The sequence below is a fragment of the Vicia villosa genome, linkage group LG4 (assembly GCF_029867415.1).
Source record: "Vicia villosa cultivar HV-30 ecotype Madison, WI linkage group LG4, Vvil1.0, whole genome shotgun sequence".
NCBI classification, from domain to species: domain Eukaryota; kingdom Viridiplantae; phylum Streptophyta; class Magnoliopsida; order Fabales; family Fabaceae; genus Vicia; species Vicia villosa.
Window position 1 is genome coordinate 32,500,459 of NC_081183.1, and position 20,806 is coordinate 32,521,264.

The 20,806-nt window shown below is 32.9% G+C and overlaps 1 protein-coding gene and 1 pseudogene across 2 annotated transcripts; both read right to left on the minus strand.

Moving 5' to 3' along the window:
* Positions 1-1,004: 1,004 nt before the first annotated feature.
* On the minus strand, positions 1,005-10,119 carry LOC131596999 (fatty acyl-CoA synthetase and RNA processing-associated kinase 1-like; annotated as a pseudogene).
* A 4,497-nt stretch (positions 10,120-14,616) lies between these two features.
* Positions 14,617-20,517, minus strand: LOC131594687 (CBL-interacting serine/threonine-protein kinase 1-like). 2 transcript variants are annotated; one of them, XM_058866879.1, is made up of 13 exons: positions 20,466-20,516; positions 20,002-20,258; positions 19,818-19,880; positions 17,811-17,882; positions 17,265-17,372; positions 17,103-17,183; positions 16,502-16,681; positions 16,199-16,411; positions 15,982-16,089; positions 15,785-15,901; positions 15,632-15,694; positions 15,453-15,527; positions 14,617-15,362 (listed from the first exon to the last, which is right to left on the minus strand). In XM_058866879.1, exons 2-13 carry the CDS (start codon positions 20,191-20,193, stop codon positions 15,267-15,269), a joined length of 1,368 nt encoding a protein of 455 aa, XP_058722862.1. In that variant the 5' UTR covers positions 20,194-20,258; positions 20,466-20,516; the 3' UTR covers positions 14,617-15,266. The 2 variants fall into 2 exon arrangements, with proteins under 2 accessions (XP_058722862.1, XP_058722861.1); XM_058866878.1 differs by having other exon boundaries at positions 20,002-20,517.
* Positions 20,518-20,806: the final 289 nt, after the last annotated feature.

Sequence of the window (20,806 nt, forward strand, 5' to 3'; positions counted from 1 at the left end):
CTCCGAAAGGCATTACTGCTTATTCGTAGTGTCCATAACGAGTTCTAAAGGCGGTCTTCTGAATATCTCCTTCTTTCACTCTAATCTGATGGTACCCCGACCTCAAATCAATTTTACTAAATACGCGAGCACCAACGAGCTGATCCATTAAGTCATCAATTCTTGGCAACGGATACTTATTCTTAATGGTTACTTTATTCAACTGTCGGTAATCAATACACAGACGCATACTACCATCCTTCTTCTTTACCAGCAACACTGGAGATCCCCACGGTGATACACTCGGCCGAATAAATTTCTTATCAAGCAATTCTCCAATCTAAGCCTTCAACTCCGCCAATTCTGATGCAGACATCCGGTACGGCGCCATAGAAATAGGCCTAGTACCAGGAATAAGATCAATAGAAAATTCGACTTCCCTCTCTGGAGGCAACTCTGTAATATCCCCAGGAAACACTTCGAGAAATTCTTTCACCACCGGTATCTCTTCAATTGATGTTTCGCTCTCAACCGATGGTGAGGCAAACACAGCAAACATCTTGGCTTCATCATCTAACAATACTTTCATCTCCTTGGTAAAGAAAGAATCCGCTAACGCTTCTTCTTATGGAGTCAGGAACAATAACCTCTTTTTAAAGCAGTCAATATACACATGATTGAACTCTAACCAGTTCATTCCCAATATAACGTCAAGATTACCGAGTGGCAAAATAATTAAGTCCACTCCGAAATCTCTACCAAAGATAGTCAACGGACAATTCAAACACACTTGAGAAGTAACCACAAAACCAATAGATGGAGTTTCAATCGTCATCCTCCTATCTAAAGTGGACGGCACAATTCCCAATCTCCTTACACAATCAACAGAAATAAACGAGTGGGTTGCACCCGTATCAAAGGAGTGTTATGGATGAAACAAGTACCTTTGACTGTTCTGTCATCACTGGTAGACTGGGCTCCTACCAATGCAAACACCTTGCCATTACCCTGCGCTTTCTTTGGCTTCAGACAATGAGTGTTGATATGCCCTTCCTCACCATAGTTGTAGCAAGTAGGCACTCTGGTCTTATAATCTGCCACCATATGACCTGCTTTCCCACATTTGAAGCACTTCTTAACATCCTTCTGACACTCAATAGCACGGTGTTCCTTGTACCACACTTGAAGCAAACAATGGGCTTGGAAGCAAATCCTCTCCCACTTGGATTCTTCCCAAAAGCAGCCTTCTGTTTTCCTTTGTCAGCAGGAGCACTATACGGTTTCCCACGATTCTGATTACCCTTCCAATCATTCACAGCTTTGTAATGTGCAATCCTGGCTCTGTTATCATTGTCATAAATTCGGCTTCTGCTCACCAACTCTGGATAATTCCTTATCTTCTGACAAGAAATACCCTGTTTAATCTCGGGACGTAGCCCGTTCTCAAACTTGATACACTTGGAATTCATAGCCTCATTAGTATTGTAATGAGAGCAATATTTCACCAATTCCTCGAATCGAGCAGCATACTCATCAACAGACATATTCCGCTGCTTCAATTCCAGGAACTCAATCTCCCTCTTGCTTCGAGCATCTTCCGGAAAGTACTTTTCTAGAAACTCAGCCCGAAACACTGGCCAAGTAATCATAGTACCTGCAGCTTCCAATCTCTGACGACTGTTATCCCACCAGTCCTCAGCTTCGCCTTCCAGCATATGCGTACCAACCTGTACCTTCTGATCCTCATTGCATCCCATGGTTCTGAAGATCTTCTCAATAGCCTTCAACCATTTCTGTGCAGTATCTGGATCAATAATACCACCTTCAAACTTAGGCGGTATGTTGCTCTGGAACTTCTCCAAGTTACGGAACTGCAGATCTCCAACATTTTGATTGTTGTTGTTCTGCACCGACTGCGCCATAGCTTGCAGTGCGGCAGCAAGAGCAGCATCATTCCTTCCTGCCGTTCTGTCCAACAATCCAAAATATGGTTAGAAGGACACACAAATCGACTCCTAATCTAAGGACTGACTCTACTACATCTGGCCGATTGAACCGACCTGCTCTGATACCAATTGTAACATCCCACTTTTCCCAATTATAAATTACGGTAAAATAGTAATAATATTATCAGAGTAATTCAACACAAGTGGAATGTCACACTTTTCCAATAAACCAGAAACTAAAGTCTCAATACTTTATTTATTCGTTTCTCACAAAAAAAATCAATAATACAGCGGAAATAGTTTTTATTTAAAACAATTCACGGCACACTTGCCACTAACAAATAAAATCCACCATAACTTGTGGTTCTCCAAAAAATTAGAATTTAAAAGAGATACATAACAAAATTCAATAAAATAACATTTGAAATAAATTCCCAAAAATTCCCGTGTTACGTATCAGAGCGACTCCTAAGACTCGATCAAGCAACACGTACTCCACGTACAGATTAAGTACCTGAATTATCTGTACTTCTGAAGAAGCAAAGACACAACAAACAAGAAAGAAAGGGGTGAGAACTACGTTCAATAAATAACGGTGAATAATACATGCTAAGGAGTAGTACTCACACCTATCACACAATATCACATAATCACAATTTAACAACCAAACAACGATAATGCAATATGACTCCATGACTTGACACAAATGCATGTGGTACCAAACTCGGTTCATTCAATCGAACCCGATTCACTAAGGAATTCGGATAATTCGCATACACTCCACTGAGCAACGAATTATGTCCACAACGACTCCACAAGTGAGCCCAGACCTACTAGGCATCTACCAAAGATCTTCACCTAGCAGTCTCAATGCGATGATATGCAATGCACCAAAAACAATATACATATTAAAATATACACAATATGCATATTACACGATCCGCCCGAACCACGATCCCCCTAATCACTCTTAAACAACGTTTACCATAATTCACCTCGGAATTACACCCGCTGTCCAAAATACAGCACACCATGAATAATCATATTATAACATTATCATTGCTGAAATTCTGTTAAATAATTAATTCCCCCACGTACAGACTGAACGACCTCTGCTAATACACTTACAACCAGCACTTGTTTTTCTGTCATTTACAGTGTACAATGACTGATAAACAATAAATACTCCTCCTTGCAAGAAATTGACCATTAATTATCTCCTACTAAAAATTCCTTGCCACTACAACTTATAGAATCCTTAAATTTCATCTGGAAATTCTTTTGTTACTATACTACTCCTGTCTCTAATATTAATTCAACTATTGATAATTACCTATATTAATTCTACTTAGTATGACTTAATAATGTGGAATTATGTAATTCAAAACACGTTTTCCTACTAATTAAACTATTTCCTATGGATTAATAATATGTTAACTCATTACTAAATTACTTACAGTATGCTAGCTTACCCCAGAGAAATATACATTTATGCATCTCTAGTCTAGGGCGGTCATCCCATTTATGGGGCCCCCATCTCCAATGAATTATATTTCCTATTAAATTAATCTCCTAAGGTTAACATATATATTAATGTGATGCACTTACAGTAACTAAAACAAAACAAAAACACAATGAACTAAGTGTGGGGCGCTCACCCCTTGATAGGGGCCCCCATCCCAAATGCACACCATGGAGCGGCCCTCTTAACCATATGGGGTCTCACCATTTTTTCAATTGCCTTTAACATCCAGTAAATCCTAGAATCTCTACGATCGGTATATTTCCTTAATTCTTATTAGTATCAACTGTCAACATATGATTCTCAGCAATAGCATAATATTTTCACAGACACCCTATCATTGACACACAATATTTCCAGAGTACGATTCACAATGGATTCACAGCAACAACATCAAACAGTATGACCACAAGAAGAATACAGATTTCACACCAATTCAATTCTTCGATTATACAAGTTATTCGATTCAAATCAAACAGTCATACCAGACAAAATTAACATATGAAATTCCTACGAGGGAAAGGACCCCTCACTACCCTCTCATGATTAAATCACCTATAATGAACCGATTCTCCCCCCTTACCTCGATCTTGGAAAGCTTGACTCAACAATGGTGAAACCCTCTTGCTTGGCCTCCTTGCTCCTCTCCTCTCAATGTTACGGTTTTTTATTCTCAATGAAAACTAACTTCTCATATCTACCACTAAACCCTTATACTCTTATTACTAAAATACCACTTCTACCCTTAACCACTAATGACTTAGTTTCTCCATTATATTAATAATAATATTAATAATAATACTAATAATATTAATAATAGTAATAATAATAATAGCAGTATTATTAATACTCTCACTAATAATTAATCTATCCAAGTCTAATATTACTAAATTAATATTATATCGACATTTCAAATTTATCCATTCCGGTAAGGGTACTTCGCCTACGCCCTCGATCACACACCCAAAACAAGGACAGGCAATTAAAATATAACGTACTGACTAAATAATTTAAAATGGGGTGTTACACTTAGACCTTGCACAAAACTAATGTCAAAAATACTCACAATACATGGCCTATGGCCCGCCAACATACATCAAAGCTCTCTCTTTTACGTGCTCACCACATGTGCATCCATCCATGTGAGCACAAAAACGAGAGAGACTTGACGTTGCTAGCAGGCCGTAGCCATGTAGTGCAAATACTTTTGCTATCGATTTTTTACAGGGTATAACTCCTTATGAAGCTTGGTTGCCATTGATGAATATGCGTAAAATAGTTGTTGATTAAGAACTAGGAAACAAAAACATACTACTTATTTTCTTCAAATGGTATACTTACAATTGACAAAAATCATATGCATGCAACTGCACAGACTAATCCATCCAGATAAATAGAATCACAACGAGCAGCAAAGCTCTGGATTCGAGTCCACGATATCTAATAGAACGATAAAATTTACATTATCTTACTTCTAACTTATTTTCTTCATACACACGCTTATCATTTCCGAGCTCACAGGCTGTGCCGCCTTGGCTATACCCAACTCATTTGACAACTTCTTGCATAACTACAACATAAATCATATAGAAAGAAAAAAACTACATATCAACCTTAGATTTTAAGATAAACATAACGACAAAAGAAAGAAAGTTGATATACATACTTGTCTATTTACAATTGTATTTCCATAAGATTTCCTTAGTTATACTACATATAATGATGGACCTATTTCCAAAACATGTTAAAATCGAAATCCAAATAGTTTTATAATGTCAGCAAACTATACCAAAAATCATAACTATATAAATTTTAACCAAGTTTCTGACATGCACTTTATTTACCTCTGTTGCGACCGAGAGGCTTCCTAGACTTGTATGCGCTTTATTCCGTGTATCACTTTCAACTGAAATTTCAAGTTTTTACGATAATGTTAAGCCAAACCAATTTTTTCGATTATGTTTAACGAAATGAATAACAATATGCAATGACTTACTTTTTTGTTTTTTATTTTTCTGAACACTAAAACCCATTTCTATTACATTGTCCTCAATTTTCTCTGTCAAATCCTTCGGTGAGTGGTTTTATGTAAATCATATCTTTCTCTCGGATACATCCTGGAATTTAAAGTACATTGTTCATTCAATCGATCTAACTTTGCATTAAAATTAGTAAAGTTCGAGTTTCTGATACTCACCTATTTCTCGAAAAAGTCAGAGAGGTCTAAACACAAAGATATCTCTATCAATTGAAATGCATTGATAAGCTTCGGAGATTTTGGACTAGCAAGGTCTGATTCACTAGACAGTAACAATCATAAGCAGTCTTTTTCAGATTACGTTATGTAACGGTGCTAAGGGGTCGCAATTTAATAACATTTACGATAAATAGCTTAAAGTACAAGAAAGTATACCACTTCTTGGATGGAAAAGGCTTCTTCGCCAATGTACACATCATCTTCCTCTTCGTCTCGGTTTATAGGATTATAACCTTGTTTAAACCATTCATCTTCTTTGATCATAGACATTGTTATTCTTGTTTCAGGATTCAGAGAAAAAATTTGCTTTATGATGTTTTGAGTGTCAGGTGACAACCATAATGGTATTTGAACGTCTCCTTTAAAAAACTATAATCGTCGATGTAAAAAACATGTCAATCGATATTTAATAGAAAAACAATTACAAACTATACAACACAGAGAGACAAACGAATATTCACCTTTTGATAAAGAACTGCGAGATTTCTCTCGTCGAAAGGAATGTATCTTGTTAAAATCACGTATAAGATAACACCGCACGACCAAATATGTAATTTCTCACCATCGTAGCCTCTATTGACAAGAATCTCGGGAGCAACATAATTTGGACTTCCACAAGTTGTATGTAGCAACCCATCTGCCTGAAATTTTCACACATTTTATCAGTTACCAAGATGATGTAATTTGAGTTTAGGTCCCTATTAAAACTAACACCTCTATTAGTTCTTATAGCATGGTAAGGAAAATTCTTAGGTAGACACGAAAATAAGAAGTTCTTTTACACACAACTAATCACAAAATTTTAATTAATTAAAAAACAAATATAAAATTTCTCCCTCCTTTATAATCATAACCACCCACCCATGAATCCAATTAAAAAAGAAATTAAAATTTAAATAAATTAAAAAATCTCTCTCTTCTTATTGGTTGTTCCTAAGAATATGGATTTAGGGTGGTTTCCATGCAATAATTTCTAAACATAGTAACTATCTTATAAGTGAGAAATACTTGCTCGGAAACAAACCTATATCCATATTCTTAGGAACAACCAATAAGAAGATAGAAAATTTAAAATTTATTTAAAATCTATTAAATTTTTTAATTGAAATTATGGGGTGGTTGTGATAAAGAGAGAAAATATTTTTTATTTTTAATTAATAAAAAAATAGTGATTGGTTGTTTCTAAAACCACGTGTTATGTTTGTGTCTATTTAAGAATTTTCTCTTATAAGTACTTATTTACAAGCTATTTATATGACAAAAGATAAAATAAGGTCAAACTATTTTATTATTATAAGTTATCATGGTGAGTAGTGTTGTCTATGGAGAAGATCCAAAATCCCGACATAATACGCGCTTTGCGGCGCCTATAGCGGATTATGGCGGCAAGTCCAAAAACTTTCATGTATATCTACTATAGCGCCGCCAAAGCAAATATTTGATAACACCGATGGCGAACTTATAGAAATAAGTTAAAAAGTTGTTTTCATTAATTATTTGTAATAGTCTTACAAGTGCTTAAAAATAAATAAATTCGAATAAGTTAATGCAAACAGTTTGCTTACCCTACAATGTTGGGGCAGAACACTGAGGTTAAAATCGATTATCTTTATGTTCTCTTTGGCACCCACAAGTACATTCTCTAACTGCATTAACACATAAATTTTGTGATAAAACTGCATAAAGTGTAACTCTAAAAAATTGGTAAAGTGGAGCATATATATAGTCTCCAAGATTTTGAAAGAACCATAAGATCTCTGTGGAAGACACATTTATTGTAGCAGCAACTCACATCATCAATTAATTGTTGGAACATCTTTCTATGATGCACTTCTGTTGGTTTACCTTTCGATGCATGTGAAAACAATTAGGTAAATCATTCATTTCATATCTAATAAGATCACGCATATGATGCACAAAGAGAGTAGCATGCACATGAGAACTAACACATTAACATCGATAATAATTTGAAAAACAAAATTGCAATGTTAACACCATTTGTTAGATACACCGTATTCATATAATGAAATAGTGTTTGCTATTAAAATAATATTTTTAAAAAATATTTATTTTTAAAATTTATTTTATAACACAAATATAAGGTTGTGTTATTAACCAATTTTACAATTGTATTAACAACAAAAACGCATGTTATTAACCAATTATTTTATTTATAACTCATTAACCACTTTCACTACTTCATTAATCAATAAAATACATACTATTAACCATGTTCTAACACTAAATTATAAATGTATTAACCAACTTTTATACTCTATTAACCAACTTTATTTTACTATTTAATTTTTTTTTTTTTATGTTTGAGAACTCATTAACCAAGTTATGAACTGTATTATACAACTTTATACATAATATCAACCAAAGTATAAACTATATATATATATATATATATATATATATATATATATATAAACTTTTTTATGTCAGAATATATATATAAATCAAACTTTAAACTATATTAACCAAGTTTTAATATTTCATTAACCAAAGTAGTTTTAGAGAAAAATAAATTAAAAAGTCAAAATAATATAAAAACATTGTTCACGTATTTATGAGCAGTGTATACGATGTAGTGTCATTTTTTAGTGTCAAGTATCATTTTTCTTTGAAAAATAGTAATAATTGAATGTAATTATGTGCATTGGTGTCATGTCGCTGTCAGAAACGAATGATTGTAAGTATGTGCATTATTGTGATATCAGTGTCGGAATAATTGAAATGTAACTGTGTGAGTCAGTGTCATATCAGTGTTGGACACGTTTGAAAATTTTGCTTACAATTTTATCAAATAAGTCTCCTCCACTGACTTACTTAAGTACCATATAAAATTTGGGATTGCTAGCCAAGACCTACATAATCATCATCATCATAATAATAATAATTAGTCTCAAAGTCCCTAAATTTAATTTAAGGTTTCGTTTTGGTCTCTTAACTAAAAAACGTTACACTTTGGTCCCTTAAAAATGTTTTGTTAGCATTATTGGTCCTTTTCGTTAATTTTTCTAAAAATGACAACTAGGATACTAAGTCAGCAAATTTATTTAAAAAAATTAATACTTTATTTAAATTTGAGGGTTTTATTTTCAGGGGTTAAAACCCCCCACAAATTGTTAATAATGTGTAAAAAAATATGACAATTAATCTCCTTTCATTAATAATACAATTTTTCTCCCGTCAAATTTCAACATTCATTACAAATATAACTTTTTTTTGGGAAAAGCTATTTCATTAAGAGAAAAGACAAGAGGCATTACAAACAACAATAGACTTATGGTATAGGACAAACCCCATCCATAATTGAGAAGTATCTAAGACATTACACATAGATTTATCAAAAGATAAAGGAATACAACCAAACCAGAAACAACAACATATCATCAAATCATCAACTCTTGTAAGAGCGTCATTAGTGACACTATAAGAATGAGAATCTATTGTCTTTTTCCAAATCCAATTAAGGATGATTTCTTTGACTTGTGTATGCGCATATCGACTTCCTTCGTTCTCAAGATTGTCCATTTTCATGGAAAGCTCAAAACTTTGTTGTTGACTAGAGATAGTGTTACTCCAAAACACAAAAATCCTTTGAGGCTTTTTATCAAACACCATGAGTGCAGTCTTAAAACCCAAATGACCAAAGCATAAAATAGACAACATAAAGACATAAAAAGTTAGATCTGAAAGAGGGACAAAATACAACCTGTTGTAAAACCACAACGGCTTTAGGGGTGCGCGACTTTGAGATGCTAAGACCAACCTTGAGGATATTTTCATCTTCTAGTAGTGGTGGTGGCTTAGGCGGCGGCCGGTTCAACGGAGAGGAGGATGGTTAAGTGGTGGTTTGCAGTGGAAAGAGGGAAAATCTGATAAGGGGTTAGATCTGATGGACGTATGAGAGTGGGGTTGGGTGAAAGAGGGATTACTCTTTATAGGGGGAGGAGTGACCACCATAAAAGTGGTAGATGAGAGCCACCATGAAGGTGGGGGGCAGCCATAACAAACCCTAAAGATTTAGGAGGAGGTATTCTAGAGAGAAGAGAGAGCATCTCTCTCTAGAATTTAAAACGTAACCTAGTGTGAAACTTCATTACAAATATAACTTAGAACACCGACAATATACTAATATTTTAATTGAGAAAGTACTAATAAAAATAAGACATGATTAATCCTTAAGTCCACTACAAACAGAGCATAAAATGCAACTCGTAAGCATTTTATTACATATTATTATTGCTGACAGGATAAATATGTACGTGAAGTCCACCATTTTCCATAAATTCATAAACCAAAAACTTATGATTATGATCATAGCAATATCCAAGCAATGCAAGCAAATATGGTGAAGCAACTCTCTTAGAAATTCCACCTAAAACGATGATCTGAGCAGTATCCATAATGTACAAACCTTACCAGTAACTTGCAAGTGAACACCTTAAGTCCTTTCTCACCAATAACTTGCAAGTTTAAAAAATCACCTTTCTCATTAAAATTAGCATCTTCAACTAATATTAAAACCAAACAAAGCTTACCAGTAAGTGGACCATCAATTTCCCTGAGTTCAGCAAAGATATACAAATTCAAATAAAGAATTAAGTAAAATAGATAGAACTGAAAGTAAACCTAAAGGCTGCTAACCTCCACTCACAATAGGTTTCGAAGGAAATGTTGAATGATCACTTTGAATTCAATAAGCCTATAAAAGGGTAACTTGTTTCTTCTAGCTGTTCTCAATGGACCTGGTCTATTGCCGAGTCAAATTGGTAACAAAGACAGACCATTTCCCATCAACTTTGAACCTGAAAACATCATGTCTTGGCGTTTTTCCTTATCCTTTGCATCAGCCAAGACATTATTGAAACAACTGTCGATGTTGGCCTTGATAGCAAGAGTAAGACTCTTGGATGAGGCAGGAGCAGATTAAGAAGTAGCCTCCCAAGGAGCATAACCTTCGGGTGCTTCCTCGTAGACGATGAACCTATCCTCGTTGATCCTACAGAAGTCATCCTGATAGAAATATTAACCCTTATCATCTTGATAATACTTTATTTTCTTCACCATTGGCCTATTTAACAACTTCGACGCTTTGACGAGATCAACTTCCTCATAAACGATACAATTCCTTTGTAGGAAAATCACATAATGATCCAAATTTTGATTGTATACATCTTCTTTTGCTAGTCTTGAGGATGTTCCACTAAGATACACCTGTCTTCATTGAATCTCAGACACTCTTTAACTAGATATTAATGAAGTGAAAAAGGCATGTGTTATGAATATATTTGATTATATATAGTCCTTGTAATGATTAGATACTTCTTTACTTGAATTTATACTTCAACAAACTTGGATGATGGTTCAATATTGATAATGATTTAGCCCACTCAAATCATATTACTTTATATCTTCTTATATACTTGTTGACCGATTAATGAACACACCAATTTGTTTTCCTTTTAAAGGATCTTCATTGGAACTATCTTCATTTTCCTTTACTAACTTTAAAAGTAGAGGTCTTCAAGAAGATGTTTATTGTCTCTTCATTAACCTTTTCTCCTTTTTCTGATGAGCTTCAGATGCTTCAAACTTCTTGATAAATTTGTTTTTCCAAACATAATTGAAATATCTAGAGTCTTTAAGTTAAGTAGCTAGGTTTCTATTTACCTGCACATAGACATTAACACTTTGTGAACACAAACCTAATTTGATAAAGTCAATTTAAATTTCTAGTTTGATGATTATAAACCTCTTTACATAATGATATTAAATTGCTTCATATATCTCAAAATCATTTAACTAATTCATATCAAGTAAACATGGTATCTTTTCAATCATATTGATTTTGCTTTTTGAATATGGGAGTTTTATTGAACACACCATTTGGATCGTTATAGCTCATATCCTCAAATTTTAAAGTCAAAAGATCTGATAAAAAGACTAGCTTTGAGGCCAATTGTTGGAGGAGAATATGGGAATCAAATGGTCCAGAAAGGAGGGGGTTTGAATAGGTCATTTCCTTAAAAACCATTCTGAAAAACATTTTTTTCAAAAATCAAATTTTTACAAATAAATACGCAAATTACATAGAGAAGCGAAAGATATCGAAAATTTTATTAATTATATGATTGAATATCACATTTAACTAGGATCATCAAAATCACAACAACTGAGATATATGAAGTTGTTTAAACAAGAGTTTCAACAATTATCATGATTCAATTTTCACACAAGGTTCAAATTAAATTTGATTAATCGAATGCTCAATCTACAATCAATAGTTTATATAGTCATAATCACCAAAAAGAATATCCAAATTACTAACTCTATTAGGAACCTACGATTATACAATATATCACAATAAGCAGGTAAATTCTATCAACATGTGATCATAGAAATGCGATAAAACTGAAGTCATGCAAATATATATATAAATGTAAAAAAATAGGGATAGAGAGATTGTACACCATGTTTATATTGGTTCATCGTCTTTGTACTTGCTTTTTGTTTAATTCAGTATTCAATGGTGAACCACTAAAAGTTCATTTGGTTTTCCATTATTTTGCAAATTAATATACAGGATTTTGGTACAACGGATAATCTACACAACACTGAATACTTCAAGCAAATTAAGACTTAAGCCAACAATAGTCTAAATTTGGATTTCTTTTCTGTTGTAGCAGAATACTTAAATTGTTGAATTCACAAGATCTTTACTTGATCTTGACCCAAATTCCTTGCTAGACCCAAAGTTTTGCTCCTAGCTTATATTCTGTAGCCTTCTTTACTCAACTCTACCTGCTCCTTTTCTGAGCCTTTGTTCTACTCAAGGATCTTGAAATTTTCTAACTTCTTTATGCAACTACCCTTCTTTTGATGCTACCGAAGTCTTCAGTGGAACACAAAATAATATTTTCTTGTTGGAATTCAGTCTCCGAGTACCATAATCACATTATCAAACCTTTAATATGATACACATAAAAAAGATTTACAAAAAATATTAGATTCCCTAATGTACCTTGTATCTACTACTCACACTCAATCTTTATAGTTGAGTACCACAACAATATGGTTTCTTGGTTCAAGGTTGAAGATGATTGATTATGTTGAAGAAACTCACACAATGCCTAAACAATCTAACTCAATCAACACACTATGAAATTTTTTATAGGCCTGACTAAAGAGAGAAAGGGCAAAAGAAGAAAACTCAAGGTTTTCTAGATTTGTGAAAATATGGTTTGAGATTATTTTTTCAATGAATCTAATTGAATCATCTCTCTTAAGAGAATGACATAAATGATTTATAAAGGTGCAAGAGAAAGACATAAAATAGGTGAAAAAATAAACAATTGATTTGAGTTAGATTAGGGAAGGCAATGAGTAGAGTTTAGGCATGATACTATATCAAATATACACACATCCACGGTTTGAAAATTTCTCATACCAGAGTCCACAATCGTGTAGGCACCAATGTTCACACTCGTACTTGTGTCATATAGATACCTAAGCACCCAAATCCGTGCCTATTACTCGCATTTCTAAAAGAAAAATCAAGCAATAGTAAAATGTCATATAACTTTAAGTTTTAACAACATTAAAAATATTTTCAAATATTTTATTAATGAGGGATGAAAGAAATGAACACTTATAGAAAAATGTGCGATAGTCTAATAATGATGTATTTTTTTTTAAATATTGATAGACATATATTTGTATATATTAATATAAACTAAAATATAAAAATGTATATTGTGTGGTATGAGGCAGAGTGGGTACTAAGGTATTGTACCCACACTTATACCCGCTAATTTTACTAAGTCATTACACATGTATGTGCTCACATCTATTTTGTGGTTTTTTATCTTATTTTTCTGGGTATCCACAAGCATATGGTTGATTTGAATCAATAATTTAATTTGAAATTAGAATTTTGGCACTGGCTTTGAAATTCAAATCAAGGAAGTGTCTGATTCGAATCACATAACACTTTGACGTGAATTGCAATAATGTAGGACTCGAATCATGATCGGATAAAATTTTAAAAAACACATATGATCCAAATCATTTGATTACTTGATTTGAATCACATGTACCAAATCATGATTTGATTCAAACAAGACATTTCTAAATTTTATCACCTTGATTCAAGTCATTCTTTTCTCTAATTCAAATCATAACAGTACGATCTGACTTAGGGATGACAATAATGCTTATACTGTAATTCAAGGCACACATATATTGATTGATTTTGACCAACTTACTCAAACTAAAAATAAATTGCAATGGAAGATTCAAGGTTTAGAGTTTAGGCTTTCTAGCTTGTGACTCAATGCACGTATATATTGACTTTGAACAACTCGTCCAAACTAAAAATAAATTACAATGGACTCAAATCTAATTAAGTGAGAGGGTTGAGTCACTGTATAATTCTACAATAAACAATCAAATTACAACTAAATCGATAAAATCAAAAATCAAATTACAAATAATAAATATTACAGAACATTAAAATAGATATGAAATGCACTTTTACCAATTGAGCAATTTTAGTTGATATTGTATTGGTCAGTAGTTCTTCACAAAAAAATTCAATTTGTCAAAAGCTTTTTAGATTAACCATTCTGCTTTAAAGACCTTGGTAAGCTAAGAATTTTCTTGTGTTTGGAGAGTTCATGGTCACATACTGGTATTTTTGTTAATCAAAGGGAGTACATCCTTGTATATAGTTTATTTTGTGTTTATTCTACTTGTTTTTCTTAGCTGTATGCTTAATTGGGTAGATTGTTTTTCTTTAATGTAGTTGTGACATTTAAGTTCTCAATATGAAAACTCATTGTAACTATTAAAGAGATTGCAAATTCAAAAGTGGCTATCTAACATATATGTATAGTATTCAATATATACATATGAATATGAATCCATTTGTTTAAGCAATAATTATAAATACACTTAATTCAATATTTCATCTTTACACATAGTGTACTCCATGGATCCCTTTATAATTCTCCATTCATATTTTTTAGCTAACAATTATTTCTCGCAAATAGAACAATGAATGGCCGTTTTTGAAGGAATATGTCTAGACTTTGCACAAAACCAATATCAAAAATACCCACAATACACGGTATATGGCCATCTAACATACATCAAAGCTCTCTCTTTTACGTGCTCACCACATGTGCATCCGTTCATGTGAGCACAAAAACGAGAGAGACTTGACGTTGCTAGCTGGCCATAGCCATGTAGTGCAAATACTTTTGCCATCAGTTTTGTACATGGTCTAACTCCTTACAAAGCTTGGAGGCCATTAATGAATATGCGTAATAGTTGTTGACTAAGCACTAGGAAACATACATACTAATTTTTTTTCAAATGGTATACTTACAATTGATGAAAACCATATGCATGCAACTGCACAGACTAATCCATAATCCATCCAGCTAAGTAGAATCACAACGAGCGGCAAAGCTCTGGATTCGAATCCATGACATCTAACATAACTAATCCACCAGATAACAAAAAGAGAAAAATTTACATTATCTGACTTCTAACTTATTTTCTTCATACACACGCTTATCATTTCCGAGCTCACAAGCTGTGCCGTCTTGGCTATACCCAAGTCACTTGACAACTTCTTGCATAACTACAGCATAAATCATAGAAAAAAACTACATATCAGCCTTAGATTTTCACAGAAAAGTAGTGATAAAAGAAAGAAAGTCGATATACATACTTGTCTATATACAGTTGCATCTCCATACGATTTCCTTAGTTCTACTACATACAATGATGGACCAATTTCCAAAACCTGTTCAAAATCGAAAAACCAGATAGTTTCATAATGTCAGCAAACTATACCGAAACTCGTAAACATAGAAATAGTAACCAAGTCTCGACATGCATTTTATTTACCTCTGCTGCAACCGAGAGGCTTCCTAGACTTTTATGCGCTTTATTCTCGTGTATCACTTTCAACTGAAATTTCAAGTTTTCGCAACAATGTTTAGCCAAACCAGTTTTTCGGTCATGTTTAACGAATATAAATAACAATACTAAGTTACTTACTTTTCCGTTTTTTTTCTGAACACTAAAACCCATTTTTATTACAATGTCCTCAATCTTTTCCGTCAAATCTTTCGGTGAATGGTTTGATGTAAATCGTATCTTTCTCTCCGAGACATCCTGAAACTCAAAACACATCGTTCATTCAATTGATCTAACTTTGCGTTAAAACTAGTAAAGTTAGATTTTCTGATACTCACCTCTTTCTCGAAAAAGCCAGAAAGGTCTAAACACGAAGACATCCCTATCAACTGAAACGCATTGATAAGCTTCGGCGATTTCGGACTAGCCAGGTCTGCTTCAGTGCACTGAAACAATCATAAGCAGTTTTTTTTCAGATTACGTTATGTAACGGTGCTAAAGGATTGCCATTTAACAACATTAATGACAGATAGCTTAAAGTGCAAAAAAATATACCACTTCTTGGATGGAAAAGGCTTCGTCGCCAATGTATACATCATCTTCCTCGTCGTCTCGGTTTGCAGGATTATAACCCTGCTTAAACCATTCATCTTCTTTGATCATAGACATTGTTATTCTTGTTTCGGGGTTCGGATCAAGAATTCGCTTAATGATGTTTTGAGCGCCAGGTGACAACCATAACGGAATTTGAACATCTCCTTTGAAAATCTATAATCGGCAAGATAAAAAGCGTATCGATTAATATTTAGCGTAAAAACAAATACGAACTATACAGCGTAGAGACGAACGAATATTCACCTTTTGATAGAGAACTGCGAGATTTCTGTCGTCAAAAGGAAGGTATCCTGTTAGAATTACATATAAGATAACACCACATGACCAAATATCCGATTTCGCACCGTCGTAGCCTCTATTGGCAAGAATCTCAGGAGCAACATAATTTGGACTTCCACAAGTTGTATGTAGCAACCCATCTGCCTGAAATTTTCACACATTTTATTAGAACTAACATTTCAATTAAGTGCTTATATCATATAAGTACTTTTTTATAAGCTATTTCCATTACAAAACATAAAATAAGGTGAACATATTTTCATATTATAAACTATTTTCATAAGTTATCATGGTGAGCAATGTTGTCCATGGCGGAGAGCCAAAATCCCGCCATACCAGGCACTTTGCGGCGCCGTTATACCAGATTACGGCGGTGAATCCAAAATCCACCATGTATATCTGCCATAGCGGCGCCGGCGCCGTAGATATTTGATAACATTGATGGTGAGCTTATAAAAATAAGTTAAAAAGCTGTTTTCATAAGCTATTCCTAATAGTCTTATAAGTGCTTAAATCAGTAGATAAACTCGAATAAGTTAATCCAAACAGTCATACAAGTGCTTACCCCGCAATGTTGCGGCAGAGCACTGAGGTTAAAATCAGTTATCTTTATGTTCCCTTTGGCATCCACAAGTACATTCTCTAACTGCAATAAGGCACAAATTTTGTGATAAAACTGCATAAAGTGGATTATATATATATATAGTTTGAAGGATTTTGAAAGAACCTTAAGATCTCTGTGGAAGACACCTTTATTGTGGCAGCAGCTCACACCATCAATCAATTGTTGGAACATCTTTCTACCATGAGCTTCTGTTAGTTTACCTTTTGATGCCTGTGAAGATAATTAGGTAACTCATTCATTTCATACCCAATAAGATCACACATATATGATGCGCAGACACGGATATCAGATACTAACCCATCAATACTGATAATAATTTGAAAAAAATAATAATTGAATGTAACTACGTGTACCAGTGTCATGAAAATGTCAGACACGAATATCAGATACTAACACATCAACCCCGATAATAATTTTAAAAAAATAATAATAATTAAATGTAACTAACTACATGCGCCATGCGCCAGTGTCGTGTAAGTGTGAGACACGAGTATCAGATACTAACACATCAACACTGATAATAATTTTTAAAAAATAGTACAAATTGAATGTTACTACGTGGTCAGGTCAGGGTCATGTAAGTGTTAGACACGCTTCAGTGCTATTATATGGATATTAAAAATTAATTAAGGTGCAAATGTTGCTTACAATTTTGTCAAATAATTCTCCTCCATTCACATACTCAAGCACCATATAAATTTTGGTTTTGCTAGCCAAGACCTGCATCATAATAATTATAATAATTAATCATAATTAGAATAACAAAGCTTAAAAGGTAAGTTGCATTTGCATTTGCATTTGCATTGATTACTTCTTTTCCATTAAAAAATGTAACTTATATTACAAAGGGACTAGTTGCACGTAATTGATATTTCTATCCTAAGCTACATATGCAATGTATAGGATAAGATTAAAATTTACTACATATAAATCAAATATATATTTGGCCAATTGCATATTAGAGTTTATACGATATGATAGCTCCATCTTATTATATATATATAAATTTATTTTGTGGACCCTTCAAGGATTAAAATAGTAATTTATTGATAGACAAGTTAATGGAGAACCACTAAATAATTTATCATTATGCTATAATGTTGACAAACTATAGGTGGAAGCTATTTATAAATATGTATTAAAAGTAAAATTATATTATATCAAAGAATGTAACATAGCTACCACATGATATTCATGAGTGGAACCCACAAGACAGAGCAAACAAAAAATAATGAAAATTTGGAGTGGTACTTGATTGTTTCGTTCTGAAATTTGCGATAAAAAATTAGTATATTATATCAAATACGATAATTGAGAGGAAAATGACATCTCATATCATATCAATCATACACTAATATGACATTAAATTTTTATATTAGGTATAATAATTCATTTTTGCAAAATCAACTTATTTTACAAGGCATGTGAATTATTCTATCATGATAAGAACCGAAGGAATAAAAACAAGAATTTTAAGCATAAAGTCTAAATGTGTATTCCAAGGTTCGAAATTTATGGATTCCTAACGTGTTTTGGTTTGATAACTTTGTTCCAAAATTTAACATCACCACAAGTTTTTCCACTACTATTCATGTCCCTTTTCAAAACGCCACATACCACATTATTAGGGGTCCACAATAAACTTCAATCAAGAAGAAAAAAAAGTCTTTGTGGTTCCAACAAAATTGAAGGAATAAGTTAATTGCGGAGGAGGAGCGGGAGGATTTGGTCAGTCCGACGTTTTTGTTTTGTCCGTATTTTTTATGAGATGGATCAAAGTTTTAGATTCACACCTTATAATTTGTCTGTCCCGTCTCCTATTCCATTTTTTTCGAGTACAAACATAAACATAAAAAATTTATAATTTTTAAAGTTAAAAGATACTATATCCGCATATCCATCCCATGACAAAACAAACATTTAGGTTCCCATTCTTTACAAATTTCATCCCACCTTATTTTTTTTACATATTTTTATGGGACGCGTCTAAATTGGACGGACATGTCTGTTTGTCACTTTCAGTAGGGATGGTAGATTGAAACCTCACTCTTGAGTGTGTAAACAAATTATAGGATTCAAGACAAAGACATAACACATGTCTTGATATATACTTGAGGAAAATGGTCCCATAAAACGTGTATCCACAATATGTGTTTATACATTTTAGACATAAAATAAGCAATAATTGTTTCAAATGTGGATCTAGTTTATGGCAATTTTAGTTCACAATTAATTCGATTTGGATTTGTCAACTTTATGTCAGTACTAGTGGGATCGGAGTTGAAACTCACAACACATAACCCTGAGGTTCAAAGTTCGAACTCAGATGAACACATCTAATCTTACAATATCGACTTCTGATACTTGATACTGTAACACATCTAATCTTACAATATCGACTTCTGATACTTGATACTGTAATTTAACAAGTATTATACAATTCATTTGTGGTTAAAATTGTAACAAATTTAGTACTTCTTCTATTCACTATTATCTGAAAATAATTATTTAAAAAAAAAGTAATTTATGAATTTAATACTAAAACAACTGAACCCAGAAACATAGAAACACAAACAAAGACCAGTTTTTTTTTTTCATTAATCCATTCAAAAACTGACAAAATAAGTAACAATTTTCTGAATCATAAAACATTACCTCGTATAACCTAACAACGTTAGGATGTTTCAAAAGCTTCAACGTTGATATCTCCCTTTTAATCTGAGAATTTCAACCGCCACAAAAAAAATTAACAAAATTAATCTGAAATTTCAACAAACCATGAAAGAGAAAAACAAAGATAAGAAAAAAAAAAACATAAACCTTAAAAAAAAAAACATACCTGGTCAGTGTTGTTGAGATCAACAATCTTATTTTTCTCGAGAATCTTAACCGCAAAAAACTGTTCCGAATCAGTGTTTCTTGCTAACTTAACTTTTCCGAAATTTCCTTCACCAAGTGTTTTTCCCAATTCGTATTTCCCCAATCGTATTCCTTTGCATTCTTTCTTCCTCTCTTGGTTTATTATCACCATTCCCAAACTCAACAAACTCTCTTCTCTCTCTCCTCTCTCCTCTCTCTCTCTCTAGACACTTTTCTCTGAAGAACAAAATCAATAATTACAATAATTGTGAGTTATTAAGAGAGTAATAACTATAGCGAAACGGGTTGAAAAGAGCCAAGGAAAAGGATTAGGCTATAATTTAGGAATTAAAAACACGTTTAAGAATAATAAATTAACATAAATGGATAAATTAGTGGGATTGTGAATGAATCAAAGATTCAAAGAAACCAAACAAACTCAACCTCTTCTATTTGCTTTCTTGCACCTTTGTGTTTTGTTTTGTTTGTATTTGTTTTTTATGCTTTGAACTAAATGGCTATTTATACACTTCAAGAGCCATTTTATTTATGACCAAATAAATAAATAATAATATTTTTATTTATTTTTTAAAAATTTTAAATAAAAAAATCAATTTTTTCCATAAGAATAACGTTTCTAATAGACAAAATAAAATTAAAAATTTGAAGATTAGATCAACTAAAGCAATAGTATCTCCTCTATTATGAAGGAATAATGTTGAATGAAAGGGAATATTCAATTAATGATGGTATACAAAAATTATATTATATAGTCAAATATGGTT

What these genes read in the sequence shown, in the direction of transcription:
- LOC131594687 (XM_058866878.1), bottom strand. Translation starts at nt 20,193, where the DNA reads ATGGTGATAATAAACCAAGAGAGGAAGAAAGAATGCAAAGGAATACGA. An exon ending in TCGCAGTTCTCTATCAAAAG is followed by an intron (nt 16,412 to 16,501) that starts GTGAATATTCGT and finishes TGCCGATTATAG; the next exon opens with ATTTTCAAAGGAGATGTTCA. An exon ending in GCCTCTCGGTTGCAGCAGAG is followed by an intron (nt 15,528 to 15,631) that starts GTAAATAAAATG and finishes GATTTTGAACAG; the next exon opens with GTTTTGGAAATTGGTCCATC.